Raw genomic sequence first — 19990 nt, 5'->3', positions numbered from 1 at the left:
GGAGCAGGTATTGTTAAGTAAGTATGTACCTGCTCTCACACACATGTGCTCACATAGGTACACGCGCATATGCGTTTTGTGAAATTTGGATCAGGATAAATCTAATTTTGTAGCTTGCTTGTCTCACTTGGCACTATTCTGAAGATTATTTCTGTTCATAAATTTCTGTAATAAATACATTTCTGTTAATAAATGGTAAAAATAAATTTCTGCTTAATAAAAATATCTTACTGAAGTGTAAGTTCAGGGAAGTGTACAAATTGTAGGTGTGTAGCTCAATGACTTTTCACAAAGCATATGGGCCTTGAGTGGGGCCATGCAGAACTAGAGTACCCCCAATACTCCAAACTCCCCATGTCCCTCAAATCACTGTCTGACCCTTCCTCAGAGGTCATGCCTTTTTTTTTTTTTTTTTTTTTTTTTTTAGAGAGGGAGAGTGAGAGAGAGGGGGCCAAGGAGGGACAGAGAGAACCTTAAGCCGACTCCACGCCCAGTGCAGAGCCCAACACCGGGCTGGATCTCACAATCCTGGGTCCAAATCAAGAGTCAGACATCCAGGCATCCCAAATGTTATGTGTTCTGACCTCTATGCCCACATCCCCTGAGATTAGGTTCATATGAACTTTATGTGAATGGAATCATAGTGTGTTTACACATTCATTTTGGCTTTCTTAAGCATCACACTGTGAGATGGGTCCATATTATTCAGTGAACAGGTAGATGGTTTACTATTATATAATAGCAGACTGTGGGTATATATGCAATTTGTTTTTCCTTTAAATGGGCATTTGGATAGTTTTTGAGGTTATTATGAATTCTGGGGCACTAAACAGTTGTGGATCTTTGGTGACACGCTCATTAGTACTCCTTCCTGTGTTGTATCCAGCTGGGCGCAGGTCTACCAGTGAGAGCTGGGTAGGTGGAATTAATACCCCACAGTTTTCTGAAGCCAGTGTATACTTTCACCACAGTGCGTGAGAGCTCTTGTCTGTAATAATTTTTACAGGTGGCATGGAGTTTCATTTTAGAGATGTATTGTCATTTATTTCACTAGTCCTCTATGGTGGGGCACCTGTGTCATTTGCCGTTTTTGCTGTTACAACAACTCACGAATGAATATTCTTTCAAGTAAATCTTTGCACATACCTGGTTATTTCCCTAGAAGTCCTCAGTGGTCAAGCATGAATATCTTCAACTTTTTGGATATCCATTGCCAAGTTTTCTTCCCTTGGGAAGTTGCCCAAATTTTTACTTTATTTCAGAGATTGACATATGTTCTCTATAAAGGGCCAGATTGTAAATATTTTGCTTTTGCAGGCCACATGCTCTTTATCACAGTTACTCGGTTCTGGTGTGGTACCATGCAGACAGCCATAAATAGTATGGAAGCAGACAGGTGTGGCTGTGTTCCAGTGAAACTTTACTTACGGAAGGAGGAGGTGGATTTGCCCTGTGGGTTGCAGTTTGCCAGCCCTGCTTAATTTGGTCACTGGCTTCTGGGGGTTGATTGTGGATGGGGGAATGGAGTCCATGGGCCTATCTCTCTCCACCTCAATGGGAGCGTGAGCAGGCAGACCACCTACACAGTCGTGCTTGTGCCTATGAGTTTCCATCCTGATGCTGCGGCTCAGCATGCAAGAGTGCTCTGGGTGGACCAGAGTGAACCCAATATTCATGGATGGTTAACATTTGGCTTTTTAAAATGGTCTAAATAAAATAAAGTAATAAAATAAAATGGTCTAATTCTAGGAAATCTGCAAGTGTGAAGACAAACAAAGAAAGTTTGGAGACAAATGTAAAAAGTGGGAGTGAAAACAATGCCTACAGCCCAGATGAGCCTAGGATGGCAAGTGAGTGGGTGGGTGGGGCCTGGGAAGACCGGAAGGGGAGTGTGGGGGAGGGGCTTGCTGACCCAACCAGGTGCCAGCTGTAGCTGTGCCCTGGCTGCACAAGGCAGGGGCCTCAGCCCTTGCTGGTCGTTATTTTTTGAGTAATTTTCAGAAGAAGGAGAAATTTCAGGGATGAAAGTATTCTAGAATATAGAAATATTCCATAAAAAATAAAAATCCACCGATTTCTCCAAAGTTTAAAATAGAGTGGGATGAAAATTTAAGGGCTTAAGATAAATTTTCTGTTTTTTGTGTTTTTTTTTTTTTTAATGCTTTCTCTTTCGTTAAAGCCTTCTAGCTTTAGAAAAGCGTTTGAGGAGGGATTTTAATATATTGAGGGTCTCTTTCCCAAAATGTCAGATAAAACCAAAACCCAGCGAAAAATCTGTTCCTGCTGAGCTTTGGACCGTGTGCAATGTTGAAGAACAAAACCCAATTTCAAAAAGTCTTTGTAGCGCCGGGATGTCTTCCCTTTGGAGGACAGAGTCCTCGAAGGGACATCTCGGAAGGCTTGGCCACTGGAAGGCAGCAGAGATCGGGTTTGATCTGAGATCCTTCTGGAAGGTAGATGAGAGAGGGGACGAGTGTGAATGGCCGGGAGAGGGAGACCCTAACAAGTTGCCTGGCAGAACAAATTCCTTGGAGAGATGTTTCATTAATCAGTTCTTGCTGAGAGCCCCCCCGGCCCCTCCTGCAAATTGTTTTCACTAAGACTGGGGCCACCCTCCCAGCCCGTTTCCCCCCTTCACCATGGCGGCCTCCCACATCCATTCCAAATGGCTCACTTCAGATTCTTAAAAAGTCCACAAAGCATGACTGTGTCCTTTCATATTCTGATCACAGCTTACAAAATTTCCTGAGGGAGAATATTTATTTATTAATGTTTTGAGCAATTAATCAAGTAGTTTGAACAAGATCTAGGCCCAAACCAAACCTCTCTTTTTGTCCTCTTGTGTGTTTATTTTCCTGGGTCAGCATTAAAGCCACAGATTCACCTTGTCTCTGGGTGAGGCTAGTGAGTCAAGGAAGGACTGGATTGTGAGTTTTCCATGTATTTATTTCATGAGAAGGATAGGATTTGAAAGTATATAACCTCAAGGAAACTCCAAAAACAAGTCTGTTTATGGTTAAGGATTGCTTTATGCTTGGGTTACTGTATGAAAGCAAACGTGTTTCCTTATAAATCAGAATTGTTGGACTGTTATTTGGGTTTTGTTACTTATCACTCTAAAATCACTCTTCCATTGCAGAACTTGCTGCTCTCGCTCGAGAGTCCTCTGAATCCAGTGTTCGGGAACAACACAGAAATAGACAACCTTATCAGGTGACTCAGATCATTTTGAGATTTTTTTTTTTTTTTTTTTTGCCATTTAAAAACCGTTGCCTGGTGGTAGGTGATTATAAAATGGTGCTTGTTTTATGTGCATGATGGAGGAACTGGCCTTTGCTGACTGGTTAACCCATTAGCATGGAACACGTATACATCTCTTGCACAGAAGTGTAGGTGGGGGCTTGTAGACCTTGGGATATCTCTTACATGCCCACCTAGAGATGCTGAGCGGGCGGTTGGATATACAGGTCTGGAGCTCCGGGGAGGAACGTTAGTTGTAGATACTGTTGGTTGTTAGACAAACTCTGATGGGCTCAGCTCCTTCTTTCCAAAGAACATGAAGAACACAGTCACCCAGGAACCGCGAGGACATGGTACGTTATTTTTCTGACACAGAGTCAGTGTTGGTTGCCACAGATAAGTGAACTGGAGTGTATACACAGAAAATAGGATTCTTCGTATCCACAGTCATATTAGGCAGAGTACATATTTTCTGACCTGCACAAAGTCACCTTCAAATGAGAAGCACTTTGATGTGACTCTGCAATGCTGTCCCTCATATGTATGGATATTCTCCTCTTTAGCTTTTAGAAAATGCAGATTTTCAGATTGGGTTCCTGAAGCAAGTGAGTTCCTGAGGTCTTGGCTGTGTTCTGCCAAAAGTCGTCATCAGTCTGAAGTACTACTGCTGAGAGTGCCTTCTCAGACCCATCATTCTTCTTGGGATAGATATTGACTTGGGTTTCTGGGCCACTCCAGGCCATAATACTCCTCCCTGCAGTTGGGATTCAGCTCAATCCATATATCTTGCCAGTGACATGTGTCTTCTAGGCCTTTATGGGGGGAGGTGAGCTTTGATTGATGCTCAGCCGTGTATTGGGAGGACCTAAGTGATGCCACTACTGGAAAACCAGTGGTAGCCAGATGGGAAGACATATCATGATCTATGGCACCAAAGAACATTGGCCTAAGTGACAGATTTTTGGGGACAAGTTCAGGCTATGTCCTTAGGCTGGTGTTAGGAAAATGGAGAGGAAAATTCCCTCCCATTAAGGCTGTTGTCTTTGACACATATTTCTCCTCCTCCTCCTCCTTCTTCTTCTTCTTCTCCTCCTCCTCCTCCTCCTTCTTCCTCTTCCTCCTCCTCTTCTTCTTCTTCTTCCTTTTTTTTTTTTTTTTTTTTTTTTTTAGCATATAATGCATTATTTGCCCCAGGGGTACAGGTCTGTGAATCATCAGGCTTACACATTTCACAGCACTCACCATAGCAAGCACGTATGTCTTCTGATGAATCAGTCTGGCCCTGAGAGGGAAGGCTATAGAGATGCAACCCATTCTCTCCCGAGGGACCATCTCTTGAGTAAGGGGTGGCTGGCCAAGGGGAGTTTTCACCAGGCTGTGAAGGATGTTTCCTGTCAAACCTCTACAGCTGGACCTTAGTGGGGGCTGTGGCTGATGGAAGGGTTTTCTTCATCCAGAACCAAGCATGGTCATCCAGGAACACATTTCCTCCAACCTTCATTTCTGTGGCTTTTCTATGGTTACCTTTTATGGTCATGTGTCTTTCCACCAGAGAAGCCGATGTGCTTATTTCTGGGGTTGGAGGCATGGGGTAAGCAGGGAGGGAGTCAGAAAGGTCATGTCAGATGATCTCCCCCTGAAGTAGAAATGAGGACAAAGGGGGAACTCCAGATACTTTTGGGATATAGGAATGGAGAATGACATCTTGGAGCTTGGAGTAGATGCTTCTTAGGCATGAAGTGTTTTGAAAATACGCATCAAGAGAAACTTAAGAAGTTTCTGCTATTTAAACATGTAATCAGCTACATAATCTATTGGTGGAAAAAGAACAGTGGCCCAGAGTTGCTAGGCCCTGGGGAATGGTCACGCACACCTGTCTGTCAGCCTTCTAGGGAAGGGTGTATCTGCGCCCAGAGCATCAGGGTCCTTAAGAAACCAACAGAAGACAAAGAGGATGGGCTGCTTTTGCCTGGGCTAGAGCCCGGTGGGGGCTGTTTACATAGCTGGGTTCTTCCCCTTACAACTGGGGCATTTCAGCACAAGGACAGTTTTGAAGAGGACCCTCTCTGATCGTGCCTCTCAGGGGTGGGCCTGGGCCCTGTCTGTAGGTCGTCCACTTGGAGCACGTGAACTCGAGATGTGGGCTATGCTTTTCGTGAGCACCTACGGAAGGGATGGAGCAAGACGGGTGGTGGAGGAAGTGGCTGGGCTTTGGAGCCCATGGCCCAGAGAGGACATGGTCCTGCATGTGGGCAGCTGGCCGCTCGGGAGCTGCCAAGTGGCCAAGCCACCACCTACTGAAGAGGTCAAGGTGAGCTGTGGCACCCCGGGTCCAGGCCTGTAGCCGTGCCTGGTCCAGGCTGCCATGCTGTCCCGGTGCAGGTAGAAGAGGTCTTCCCTCAGAATGTTTTCTTTTCTCCTAGCTTTTCTCCATTCTCTAGGGAGCCTTGACCCCTAATGGCCCAGGAGAGGCAGCTGAGAGCTTTTTAGAGCTCCTTCATCTGTTTTTCACCCCAGCCTCCTTCTCTTGGGCCTCAGTGTGCCTCCAGCCTGTGACAGAGCCACCAGGGCTGCTGCAGGGTCCTTCCATGCACATGGGCTCCAGTGGGACTCCTGCCCAAGAAGCTAGCTTGCGGGAGTTTAGGCCTGTTGACCCAGACTACACGATTGTGCAGAGTATCTGCTCTAGCCTCGGGTCCTGCAAAGCCTGAAGCTCCAGCTGAGAGATTTCCAGCTGGCAGGCAACCTGCAGCCAAGCTCTTCCAGCCCCAGCACCTTGGAGCTGGTGGCGGCAGAAGCACGTCCGATCTGTGGAGGCGAGGTGCGTACATCAGCGACCGAGGCTCCCGTTTTGTATTAATAGGTCTCACAGTGGGGCGATCTTGCCTTTGCCAACAGCACAGCCACTGTAGAGTCTGTGCTCCCGTTCTCTCTTCATGCTGGCTTTCTCATCTGCTCAACCTGCTGGTCTTATTTTCGCTCAGCACTTTCAGATCTTAACTAACGGGTGGCCATGGACCACATGCAGTCTAGCGCAGCATTCCCGGGTGCTCACTAAAAAGTTGTTTGTTAAAGTGGAGAATGTCCTCAGTGCCTAGACTTCTGATGTCACAGGCCAGGCGATACAAGGCGTGTGCATGCAGTAGACACGGTCCCTTTGTAGAGAATCACAATCTAGTCATGACAAGCAGTATTATTAGACTACTATAGATGAATACGCTACATAAAAATGCTGTGTTTTGGGTCATTGAGGAAAGGTATATAATTCTACGTCAGATTGTCACTTTGCTCGTTTGTAGTCTTGGGCACTTTTTTTTTTTTTTCAAGGGTATCCTGTTCAGTCATGATCCAAGAAAGGGAAAGCCTGAAGGGCCAGGGACGACATATGGGAATTATCGATATGGCTTTTAGGATGCCCATATTCTTGGTCCCACCTGTGGACCCCTGGCTCAGTGGACTTGGGGTGCAGCCTGAGTGTATCTGAATTTTAAGACAACATGGAGGGATTGTCTAGGTGACTAGGTCTAAGGGTAATTGGCTACCTTATAACAAGATGGAAATGAGGGGCTTTTGGGCTGCAGAGAACCCGGAGCATGTATTAAATTGTAGGAAGGGTCATAAAGGAAAACAAGAGAGTGATGTTCCAAAGTGATGTATATCAAAATGTGATGCTTCTCTCCACTGATGATTCCAATCCAGGCTGAACTTGCTGTTTAGGATATGTAATACCGACTTTGTTTCTAGAAAGGAGTTTCTGTTGGTGAACTGCAGTAAACTCAGGTGTAACTGCCCACGAAACACGTGAGGACAAAATTAATAAATAAAATTAGAAAGTCTCACTAACAATTACCGCTAACGGGAAGGACAAGCACCCTTTGTTTTATATGAAGTCATGGGCTTTGCAAATGTTTTGCATCTTGGTGAATAGTTAGCACAAAGAGTCCCTTTTTCTTTTCCTGTTTCCAGGGCTCAACTCCCTGCCAGTCAGTTTTTCTGTTTATTTTGGGCAACTCTGTTTCTTTCTCTCCGGAGTCTGTCAGTTTTGAACGGTGAGCGCATGAACGACTTGAAACGCGGATCAAGTCTTCCCCGCTAATCACCACCCTCCTGAGATAAACAGAAATACACTCTTGATAAATTTAGAAAACAGCAATGCGTTAGTGCAGCCCAACAGGGAAAACAAGAGGCAAACCACAAATGCAAAAATGTCAAGCATATTCACAGCAGAAGGCCAGTTCTTAGAGCAGGGTGGTGAGGTGGCTCCCCCAGCTTCCTGTTCTCCCCGCATGACTGGGAGTCACTAAGTTAAGCCCCAGAGCCAGAGTGATTCTATCCTCAAGACTTAATGACATTCCATTGCGACGTAAATAATGCATGGTGCCCAGTTACATTATTTAGGATGTGCAATGCAGCTGCAGTGCCCTGGAATCTGAGCTGACAGTCTCCGAACTGGCAGGAACACATAGTGCATGCTTTGCAATAGGGCAGTACTGCTGGGCAAGCACCGGCCCCTCTGGAGGAGTGTGTGGGGTGCCTGCAGTCACATTTCCCAAGGAGAATGGCAAAGACCACGTTTCTGAGAGGAGGCGGCTGCATGGCCTCCCAAGGAGAGAGCAGGCTGACCTGTACAGACAGTTCAACTTTGCTCCTCGCCTTTAGAATGAAAGTCTGTTTTTAAAGAAGGTTCAAAATATTTTATATTTTCATACCGGTTAGAATTTCCTTAGGAAGATTGAAAAAAAAGAAAAAAGAAAACAAAGCGAAAGAGTGCGTCTTTCCTGTCTTTTGCCTTCATACAAACAAATACTGGATTCTTTGGACGCGTTACTCGTTAGGCCCCGAGCTTGGACACCTCTGGAGTGTGTGGTTATTAAAATAATGCAAGAAAGGAAGGACGCATGTTAACATCTCTGGTTCCTCTCTGGACCCTCATGAGTCTTCTCATCTGATGAGTGGAGCTATCGGCTCAAGTTTGCCTTTTATGTCGCTCTCACACTGATTAAACCCACTCTCCTCCCTTTCTCCCCAGGGACCTGACCACCTGTCGCTGGGACCCGCAGGTCGTCCGCAGGTTTCCTTCATCATGGCCAGTCCTAAGACTGTCAGGAATGCAACTCTGGTCTAGCCAAGATGTCCCTCTGGTTTCATTTTGCACATGGCTGATGACCTGCCTCACGCTGACACGGTTTTGACTTCCTCTCTGTCCGGAGGCTGGGCTCCCACTTCACCAGCATTTCGGGGACAGAGCGAGGCTGGAGTGATCAGAATGGACACTTCATGTGGAGTGCATTTCCCCACCTTCAGGGTAAAATTTGGCTTTTGAAATGTTTCAAGATTTTCATGAATTCCACCAAGTTTCTAAGTAAAGCTGCAAATTCATCATCTTAATTTACTTGTCCCTCGACACTCCTTCTTGCCAATCCCATCAATGGCGGATAAACCTCTATCTTACCACGACTTTTAAAAAATATTTTTGTTCTCTTACATCCTATGAAGACAATATTTATGTGTGTTTAGCACGTGGGGCATTAATGTATATTAGCTGTGAAAAAGGAGCATACGCATTAGGATCAGTCAGAAATCTAAGATTTCCTGGAAAATCAGAATGTCCAGCTTAAGAATAAGATTAAATTCAAAGCCAATGGGCATACTATGAAATATCTCATTATTGGGTATTTATGTGAAGACATTCACTTTTATCTGCTCCTTATCAGGCTGCTCTCATGTCGTCCGATGAGTTAGATGTGGATTATGATTTGTGGGGGACGTACCTTACATGCCACAAATGCCGTGAAAAAGCTGGAAATGGGTAACGTGTTCTTTAATAAATAAAAGAGAAAACACCAAAGAATGTTATTGCCTTTCCGAGTTCTGTACTATTCAGGTGGTGGTTTAAGGAATCGTGACATTTAGGAGACGTCTATTAAAAAAAAATCACATTTTCATATTAGTCTTTGATTATTGTACATTTGCCCCATAGAAGTTAATATGAATGTTGCTATAAAGAATAAAATTGCTGCCTTTTCCAGATATTTTTTTTTCATGTGAATGTTGTCAGTGAATTTCCTGCCCACCCGTCTCTTCATGTTTACCCCAGAGGCAGGGCTGTTATTTGGCAGAGAGCTGAGCCAGTTGGTACAGATTTCTGTGATGGTTAGTAATTAGCAACTGCTCAGTAATTAACAACATGCCCAACCTTGGTGCTGCTAACATGGAATGTGACTTTTAAATTGTGTTAAGGTTTTAGTGCTGCCTTAGAATTAGGCAGTAGCGATGACAGTGGCTAGTATGTGCTGAGCGCCGAACATATGTTAAGCCCGGGGAGGAAAGAAGGGGCGACTCACTGGGACCCCCATATCCCACCAGCTTTCCCTGAACTGTCCCCATTGTGCAAACACCAGCTGCTCCCAGGCTCCTTCTGCAGTAAAATAATGGACATATTTCTTCCTATAGAATCAATGCATGTTTATTATTAAAAAAGTAAAAGTGTTAAGAAATGATTTTAAATGATTTTAAAATCACCCCTAATTCTACTGTTCAGCAACAGGTATTACCAGGTAAGTATATATCTGCTCACACACACATATGTTCACATGGTTACACACACATACATATTTTGTGGAATTTGGACCATCGTAAACCTTAATTCATAGCTTGCTCTTCTCACTTGACACTATTCTGAGGATTATTTCTGTTAATAAATACTTGCCTACAACATTTTACTTCATTTGCTTAATAAAAATATCTTCTTGAAGTGTAAGTCCAGAAAAGTACGCAAACTGTCGGTGTGTAGCTTGGTTACTGTTCACAATGCATATAGGGCTTGAGTGGGGACATGCAGAACGGGAGCGCCCTAGCACCCCAACCTCCCCATGTCCCTCAAACCACTGTCTGCCCCTTCCTCAAAGGTCACTCTTCTCAAAGTTTCCTTAAAATGTGTTACGATCTTAGTGATTCTTCAGAGTAAAAATGTCAATTCCTCATGGTGATGTTTCTCCTCATTTAACACTATGTTTGCGAATCCACTCAGTGGTTGACAGACCTATATACCACCATGATTAATAAAATATTTTTATGATCTTGAATCACATTCCGCTTCTACCCTGAACCCCCTCGTGTGAATCAACCACTAATTCCAGGGCTGGTTGCTGGCACACACGGGGCTGTGTCAGGTGTCCGTTCTGATTCACTGGTGCTCGTACATTATCTGTTCTGAGGGGCTGGTGTTGTTGCTGTATGGGTTGTCAAATATTTTGAGGATCACCACTGCTTAGAGGATCCTGAAAAAAATGTCGTCTCTTCCAGGACTGTGTCCCTACAGGGAGGGAATTGGCTGCCTATTTCCTTTGAAATAGAGGTAAAATGCAAAATGTTTTTTTTTTAATTTTTATTTAATTTTTTAAATTTCTTTTTCAGTGTTCCAGAATTCATTGTTTATGCACCACACCCAGTGCTCCATGCAATACGTGCCCTCCACAATACCCACCACCAGGCTCACCCGACCCCCCACCCCCTGCCCCTCCAAAACCCTCAGGTTGTTTTTTTATTTTATTTTATTTTATTTTATTTTATTTTATTTTATTTATTTATTTGACAGACAGAGATCACAAGCAGGCAGAGAGGCAGGCAGAGAGAGGGAGGGAAGAAGGCTCCCTGCTGAGCAGAGAGCCGGATGCGGGGCTCGATCCCAGGACCCTGAGATCATGGTCTGAGCTGAGGGCAGAGGCTTAACCCACTGAGCCACCCAGGTGCCCCCTCAGATTGTTTTTCAGAGACCACAGTCTCTCATGGTTCGTCTTCCCCTCCAATTTTCCCCAGCTCCCTTCTCCTCTCCATCTCCCCATGTCCTCTGTGTTATTTGTTATGCTCCACAAATAAGCGAAACCATATGATAATTGACTCTCTCTGCTTGACTTATTTCACTCAGCATAATCTCTTCCAGTCCTGTCCATGTTGATGCAAAAGTTGGGTATTCATCCTTTCTGATGGAGGCATAATTCTCCATACTATATATGGACCAGATGAAGGGCATCTTGGCTCTTTACACAGTTTGGTGACTGTAGCCATTGCTGCTATGAACACTGGGGTACAGATGGCCCTTCTTTTCATTCCATCTGTATCTTTGTGGTAAATACCCAGTAGTGCAGCTGCAGGGTCATAGGGAAGTTCTATTTTTAATTTCTTAAGGAATCTTCACACTGTTTTCCAAAGTGGCTGCACCAACTTGCATTCCCACCAACAGTGTAAGAGGGTTCCCCTTTCTCCACATTCTCTCCAACACATGTTGTTTACTATCTTGTTAATTTTGGCCATTGATTTGAATCTCCCTGATGGCTAGTGATGATGAACATTTTTTCATGTGTCTATTAGCAATTTGTATGTCTTCATTGGAGAAGTGTCTGTTCATGTCTTCTGCCCATTTTTTTGACATGATTATCTGTTTTGTGTGTGTCGAGTTTGAGGAGTTCTTTATAGATCCTGGATATCAGCTCTTTGTCTGCATTGTCATTTGTGAATATCCTCTCTCATTCCGTGGGTTGCCTCTTTGTTTTGTTGACTATTTCCTTTGTTGTGCAGAAGCTTTTGATCTTGATGAAGTCCCAAAAATTCATTTTTGCTTTTGTTTCCTTTGCCTTTGGAAACATATCTTGAAAGAAGTTGCTGTGGCTGATGTCAAAGAGATTACTGACTATGTTCTCCTCTAGGATTCTGATGGATTCCTGTCTCACGTTGAGTTATGTCATCCATTTTGAGTTTATCTTTGTGTATGGTGTAAGAGAATGGTTGAATTTCATTCTTCTACACATAGGTGTTCAATCTTCCCAGCACCATTTATTGAAGAGACTGTTTTTTCCACTGTATATTTTTTCCTGCTTTGTCGAAGATTATTTGACCATAGAGTTGAGGGTCCATATCTGGGCTCTCTACTCTGTTCCACTGGTCTATGTGTCTGTTTTTATGCCAGTACCATGCTGTCTTCGTGATCACAGCTTTGTAGCAAAGCTTGAAATCGGGCAATGTGATGTCCTCAGTTTTGTTTTTCTTTTTCAACATTTCCTTAGCAATTAGGGGTCTTTTCTGATTCCATACAAATTTTAGTGTTGTTTGCTCCAGTTCTTTGAAAAGTGCTGATGGAATTTTGATCAGAATGGCATTGAAAGTATAGATTGATCTAGGCACTAATCCAAAAGAAAAGAGAGAAGACCCAAATTAATAAAATTATGAATGAAAAAGGAGAGATCACAACTAACATCAAGGAAATAGAAACAATCATCAGAAATTATTATCGACAGTTATATGCCAATAAGTTAAGCAACCTAGATGAAACAGATGCATTCCTGGAAACGCATAAACTTCCAAAACTGAATCAGGAAGAAACTGACAGCCTGAATAGACCAGTATCTAGTAACGAGACTGAAGCAGTGATCAAAAACCTCCCAAAACACAAGAGCCCAGGGCCTGACAGATTCCCTGGGGAATTCCACCGAACTTTCAAAGAAGATATAATACCTATTCTTCTGAAACTGTTTCAAAAAATTGAAGCAGAAGGAAAACTTCCAGACTCTTTATAAAGCCAGCATTACCCTGATCCCCAAAGCAGGCAAAGATCCCATCAAAAAGGAGAATTTCAGACCAATGTCCCTGATGAATATGGATGCTTAGATTCTCAACAAGATCCTAACTAATAAGATCCAATAGTACATTAAAAAGAGTAGCCACCATGACCAGGTGGGATTCATCCCTGGGTTGCAAATGTGGCTCAACATTCGCAAATCAAACAATGTGATAGAACAAATCAATAAGGGAAGAGAGAAGAACCACATGGTCCTCTCAATTGATGCAGAAAAAGCATTTGACAAAACCCAGCATCCGTTCCTGATTAAACCCTTCAAAGTCTAGGGATAGAGGGAACATTCCTAAACTTCATTAAATCTATCTATGAAAAACCCACAGCAAATATCATCCTCAATGGGAAAAAGCTGACAGGCTTCCCTCTGAGATTAGGAATACAACAAGGATGCCCACTCTCACCACTCTTTTTCAACATAGTATTAGAAGTCCTGGGGCGCCTGGGTGGCTCAGTGGGTTAAAGCCCCTGCCGTCGGCTCAGGTTATGATCCTAGGGTCCTGGGATCGAGTCCCGCATCGGGCTCTCTGCTTCAGCGGAGAGCCTGCTTCCTCCTCTCTGTCTCTGCCTGCCTGTCTGCCTACTTTTGCTCTCTGTCTGTCAAATAAATAAATTAAAAAAAAAGACAGAAGTCCTAGCAACAGCAATCAGATAACAAAGAGAAATAAAATGTATCAAATTGGCAATGAAGTAGTCCAACTCTCTCTCTTCGAAGATGAAATGATACTTTACATGGAAAACCCAAACGACTTCATCCCCCAACTACTAGAACTCATTCAGCATGCAGTTCAGTAATGTGGCAGGATACAAAGTCAATGTAGAGAAATCAGTTGCTTTCTTATACACTAACAGTGAAAATACAGAAAGGGGAATTAGAGAACAGATTCCATTTACTATAGCACCTAGAACCATAAGATACCTGGGAATAAACCTAACCAAAGAGGTAAAGGATCTGTACTCGAGGAACTACAGGACACTCATGAAAGAAATTGAAGAAGACACAAAAAGATGGAAGAGCATTCCACGCTCTTGGATCAGAAGAATAAACATTGTTAAAATGCAAAATGTTTAAAACCCATGATTATTGCTGTATTATTTTCCCAAGATACTTTTATGTGCAAAAACATTGCTAATTCACCTGGTTAACTGTGAGACCCTCGCTTATCGTAACTTCTTTACTCTGTGCCAGTGTGGGTCTGTCTCCCAGCACCATCCCTGAGTGGGTAAAGTCAAGCAGAAAGACAAGGGCATCATGAGACCCTTTGGGCAGAGCTGGTCAATGAGCAAACTCCATACTCTTCACTTCATGGTTTGCTCTCCTTAAACCACCATAGCTCCCCGATCCAGAAACAAGGCAAATGTCATGTCAGTTATGCCTTTTGTAACCTTTACAGAAGCTAGCATTCTGTAGGCATTCAGTAAATACTGAGATCAAACAGGTCAATATTGAGAAAGACAGTATATCGAAGTGGAACGAATATTCCCCATCTGCCTGCTGTAAGAGTCGTATTTCTGTGGTTATTCTAGGAGACAACAGGAGTTGCATGTAGAATGTCATTGAACTTTAAGTTTTGAACTCTGCAGAACAAGGCCAAAGGAATTTCTTGGAAATGTCTCCAACTTAGGACTTGCTTACGGTAGCTTATTGCAGAAGTAAGATTTCTCAGCCAGTTTTTATCGCACAAGATGTGGCAAATTATTTGAACAGAACTATCCATCGCTGCATTGTCCAATACCTTTGCACATGTGGTTGTTTGCATTGAAATTATTTGAAAGGAAATAAAATGTAAGATCCATTTTCTTGGTCCCACTAGCCACATGTCAAGTGCTCAGTAGCCACATGTGGCTAGTGGCCCCCAGCTGGGCAGTGTAGATGGAAGATTTCGCTGCTGCAGAAAATCCTACAGGACGGTGTTGACCTAGAGTTAGCTACTTGGAAATGACCTTGATGTGTCAAGGATGGGCTTTTTTACACACACAGTCAGTCAGTGCTTTCTGTCAGTCTTATGTCTGTGTATTGGCCAGTTTCTATTTAGGAACCCTGTCAAACCCCCAAGGAAGCTCTCAACTGAAAATGGTATTTTGCTGGTCTGGTAAATTCATCTCTTCCTTCCGCATTGCAGAGAGCTGAAGCAGGCTCAGGGGGATGCAGTGAGAGAGATCAGTCACAGCAAAATGTCACGGCCAAGGGTGTTCCTCAGAAAGGCAGACAGGACTACTGCTAAGGAGTGGCCATGAGGCGCAAGTGTCCTTAAACCAGTCTCTCTCACAGGTGTGTGTCATAAAAGCCTCACCGGGGAAACCACACCTGTCCATCCTTCCAGGCATCTTTGACCTTGCTTGGTTCCTCTGTCAGATTCCAGGCCTGCCCCCTGAACTCAGGGGCATTCCACAGTTTACTTGGAGTAGGGCATAAGTAGTAACATCAACACACGGAAGGTAATTGGAGACCTTAGATAGAAATGTTTCCTTTGTTCTGTGTGGCCCTGACCTTGGAAACCGTTAGAGGCGTTAAAGTTGCCTTGCCTGATCCTGGGAGTTTGATGACCAAAAACATGAATGGATGCTGCCAAACACATAGGAGATGCTGTGTCAACAACCAAGCCTTGCCGTGGGAGTGCTCCCAATGTCCTTGGGGAAGAGTGCTCCGTCTCGTGTGAAGAGGGAGGACAGTCCTCCCTGTGGAGCACCTGAGATCTTGTAGCAGAGATGAGAGGGATGTGGGAGGACAGTAAAGAAGGACTAGGAGGGCAGCAGAATAGGACAGGGGGTGGAGCAGGCCTGAGGAGCTGTTACCATCCTCAGAGCTGACGGGACAGGGAGAGGTGGCTAGACTGGTATGGAGAGGCCCTTAGGTGAAGGGAGGCTGCCAAGTCCTGGATGCCTGGCAGTGGGGAGGAAGGTACCAAGACCCTTCTCCTCACGCTCCTGCTCATGACTCCCGTTGGCCAACCACTACCAGAACCAGAGATCCATGGGGCCCTATGATGTTGTCCATACAGGACAGAAAAGGGCAGAAAATGGATGTGGACAGCAGGCAGGCGGAAGGTGTCCAGCCTGGAGGATCTGGAAACATTTGGGAAACAGAAATCAAGGAATGGAGAATGTGTTTGTAAACTCATGGGGAAAGATGTGTGGTTGAATAGCATTCCACTCTTTCCTTTCCTTAGGGATGAATCCATTGACCAAAAGAGGACACCACTTGGGAAACAGGAATTTGGCTACGCTGAACTTGAGTAGGTCATGGCTTTGGTGACACATCAGCAGACCAAAGGATGGATGGCGGGCCCCGAAGTCTCTTCTGGCACTTGCCTTTGTCAAGATGTTCTCTCTCCCTCTCTCTCTCTCCCTCTCTCTCTCTCTCTTTCTCTCTCTCTCTCTCTCTCACACACACACACACACACACACACACACCCCCCTGCTCCGTCCTCACCTGACACGCCCAGCTTCTGGGACCAAAACTGCTCCCAGGTTGAATGTGTGCAGATGTCCCTGGTCCCCGCTGCACAGGGAGGGAGCTCTGCTCGTCTGCAGATGGTAAATATTTAACTCTCACCTAGTTCAGCTTGTAAATCACGCCATGGGCTACGGCCTTGTGTGAGACAGTCTCCAGCATTTCTGAAGCAGGTGCTCTGACGTCTCCCTGGACCCGGGTGACATGCAGAGCTGGAGGTGGCAGGCCGGGTCTTGGGCTGTGAGCCACCCATTTGCCTTCCCTCCTTTGTTGGCAGAAGCATGTTATTTCTTGCAACACAATGCGATTTGGAACCCACAGATGGACTAGAAGATTTATGAGACTTACTGTCCTGCCAATGGCTTTGGACTGAGAGATTCGTGACCAGCATGTAATCCTACGGGGCTGACAGAGTAGATAATGAGGGATTCCAGTAAAGTCTGTGGGGGAAATATAGTGGAGAATATACTGATGATCGTTCTGTTCAGAAACCTTAAGAATCTATGCTATTTTACAGCACAACTTAATTTGAGAACAATTGGTAATATTATGCCTCAATTTCACGGCTCATAAAGTCTGAGGTAGTTCAAATAATAGCAAATTATTGTCTAAATCAAAAACTAATTTTAAACACTATAGTTGGTCTAGTTTTTTCCTTAGAAAGTGCAAATAGTGTGGGATTAGGTGAAATGTGGTTACCCTGAACGCTTGTATCCTCGCAGTAGCAGGTGTTGGAAGAAAGTGTCCATTCCTTCTGCATCTTTAGAGTTATGTGGTGTGTGGCTATGTGTGTGTGCATGCATGTGTAGGCATGTGTGTGTGCATGTTTGAGGTATTCATTATGTGATGTGCATAAAAGTGTGCATATAAGTGTTTGTGTCTGTGTGGTATGTGTGCATCTGTGTGCGTGTTTGCATGTGTGTGGTGTTCATTGTGTGATGTGCATGTGTGTACATGCATGTGTTTGTGTCTCTGTGTAGTATATGTTTGCATGCATGTGCATGTGTGTGTATGCCTGTGTGTGGTGTTCACTGTGTGGTGTGCATGTGTGGTGTGCAAGCATGTGTGTCTGTAAGGAGCAAGGACAGGCGAGAGGTCATTGTTCAGTGTGAACTACAGGAGTCAGCAGACTAAAGCCCATGGGTCAAATTCAGTCTGCTGCTTATATTTGTATGGCCCACACGCTAAGAATGGTTTTTAATTTTTAAATGGCTGAAAAGAATCAAAAGAAGGATAATATTTTATTACATGTGAAAATTATATGGAATCTAAATTTCAGTGTCTGTAGTAGTTTTGGGATGCAGCCAGTGTTTATGGATTGTCTGTGGCTCCTTGCAGGCTGCAGGGGCAGAGGCAAGGAGCAGAGGCTGTGTGGCCCACAGAGCGTGAAGTAATGTCTGTGTGGCCCTTTGCAGAAAGTGTGGTCTTCTGCACACGGGCAATTTCATGGGTTAGTTCACTTAATCCTTACTTAATCCTGTGGTGTGCTTTTGTCTCCATTGTACCAATGAGCAAAGTGAAGTCATATGATATGTTCCCAGAGTGACATGCCTGTCTTCTGACCCCAGGTCTTTCTGATTCCAAAACTGGTTCTCTGTTTTCTCTCCGTGCTGGGTGACATCTTCCCCTGGATCTCCACCACTCTAAGGATAAAATCTAAAATCCTATCATGCCCTGAGGCCCAGCTGGCTCTACCCCAACTCTCCCTGGACATTTACCACTCTCTCCAAGTCACACTCTAGAGCAGGAGATTCCACAGGAGTCCATGGTGCTGCCCACCTCAGGGCCTTTGCACATGCCTGGAACATTCACTTCCTCCCTCTTTATTTGTCTATCTCCACCTGATCTTTTGGATTGTCCTTGGTGAAGCCATCTGCATGGTTTTGTGCTGGGTCCACTTGTTACTCTTCTTACTATGGTTCTGGGTGGGAGTTGGCAGCAGAGGAACGTGTCCAAGATGTGGAAGGTAAATATGAAGGCCCAGTGGCTACATGCTCTTCTGAGCATGAATGAGGCCCAGATGCCCTTGAAGCTAACACATGTTGGCCCTCCAGCACCCTGGACCTCCTGACCTCCTTCTGCTCCTCTGGGTCCTGGGCAGGGGTGTGTGCAGGCCCTAAGGGGCAGGGGGCTGCCTTCTGCAGGGTGCCTGTGTCATGGGGGTCAGGGGAGCTGGGAGAAAACCAGGGGTCCCAGTTTTTCTTCCCAGGTCCAAGTTCACATCCCTGCTGTCCTGCTCTTCTAGCTAATGGCAGTGACAACAGGCCCATCCTGGACGTAAAGGCAGGAACTCGCCGTGGACTTCTCATGGGCTTCCCTTCACAGTCCCTGGTGAGAGACTCTCCTGATCCTCTCACCTCTCCCTTCTGGGCCTGTATTTCCCAGGCATCTCCTATGATTGTGTGAAGCTGAGTCGCCATAATGAACCCCTTACTCACCCCTTATGTCACTGGGAGCATTCTGCTTCCCTGATGGAACTCTAACAAACCTACTCCCTGTTGGGTTAATGCCTTGACTACGTTAACATATCACCTTAGACTTCTACATTGTGCTACCTAGAGACACGATTATTTGTATGACACGTTACTGAGTGCCTCCTTCTCCTTTCGGTTCTGTGAAGGTGGGCGACTCCATGGCTGCCTTGTTCCCTGTGTAGCCCGGACAGGCCCGTTCCATGTGCTCAGTACATACCTGTACAATGGATGATTTATGCCAAGAGCATGTGAACACTGATTTTGTTTCAGGCAATTGCTCACATTGTTTTTGGCACCTCTAGGCTTTCAAGATCCATGGGCTAATGCCCCTTAGCAGCCACTTTCCACTCATTGGCTCACCCTGTGCCAGAAACGAAGGGGCCACAAGGTCCCACCTGCTGTGAAAAGACAACACCGTTAAGGTCATCACCATGAGTGTTTTGGTTAGGGGGTCCTTGTTGAGGTGCATTTTCCCTCTTGGAGGTCTGGAGGACCCCAGCAGCATGATACAGGGGAAAGAGCTGTAGAGAAGCAGTGGGGCTTGCTGTCCAGGTGACCTTGGGCATGTCACCTGACTCATGTGAGCCATATCACACTGGGAAAATGTGTGAGGGTGGGTGGTTGCTCGAAGTTCTTTATGACTGACAGGTGCCAGTGGCTTTCAGTTGAGGGCAGGTTTCCTCAGGAGAAGCCTGCAAAACTCTCAAATGATGGATAGTGAGAGACCTGTTTATATGAGCTTATGTTTTACTGTAAATATTTCACAGTAAATAAAAGCATAAAATGTGTTTGTTGTGCATGGAGGACACCAAATTTTCCATGAATTCAATGGCTTGGAAAGATTGCAGTTGGTTTTGGGAGGGGCTTCATCCAGGGTGGTTTGACATTTTGGCAAGTGACATCACCAACAGCACCACCACCTGTAGTCTCTGAGTTGCTCTCAGGAGACACAGGGATGGAGCCAGAATCAGAGCTGTGGCGTTCCCAGTGATTCTCAGTGTGGAGGCTGGGACTGGACGGCTTCCTGTGTCCTGGATGGAGTTCCATGGAGCATGGCCTTTGCTCTCTCATAAACAGCTTCCCTGTTAAATCTCCTTTATACCATATACCATATACCATACTTTATACCATATACAGGGCGTTATGTTGGAGGTTTTTTTTTTTCTTTTCTTTTTTTTATCTTGAAACTTAGGT

At 44.9% G+C, this 19990-nt stretch overlaps 1 protein-coding gene across 2 annotated transcripts in view; it reads left to right on the top strand.

The window, feature by feature from the left end:
- IGSF5 (immunoglobulin superfamily member 5) overlaps positions 1 to 9270 on the top strand; it is a 40619-nt gene extending 31349 nt beyond the window's left edge. For both annotated transcript variants that reach the window (XM_080813008.1, XM_080813007.1), the window contains 3 exons: positions 1750 to 1850; positions 3140 to 3213; positions 8270 to 9270. In XM_080813008.1, coding sequence (XP_080669134.1) covers positions 1750 to 1850; positions 3140 to 3213; positions 8270 to 8365 — 271 coding nt within the window. In that variant the 3' untranslated portion in view covers positions 8366 to 9270. The remainder of the gene's footprint in view (positions 1 to 1749; positions 1851 to 3139; positions 3214 to 8269) is intronic.
- Positions 9271 to 19990: the final 10720 nt, after the last annotated feature.

The sequence above is a fragment of the Martes martes genome, assembly GCF_963455335.1.
Source record: "Martes martes genome assembly, chromosome: 1".
Taxonomy (NCBI): domain Eukaryota; kingdom Metazoa; phylum Chordata; class Mammalia; order Carnivora; family Mustelidae; genus Martes; species Martes martes.
The sequence above is the reverse complement of the archived record's forward strand: the minus strand, read 5'-3'. Positions and strand labels throughout refer to the sequence as shown.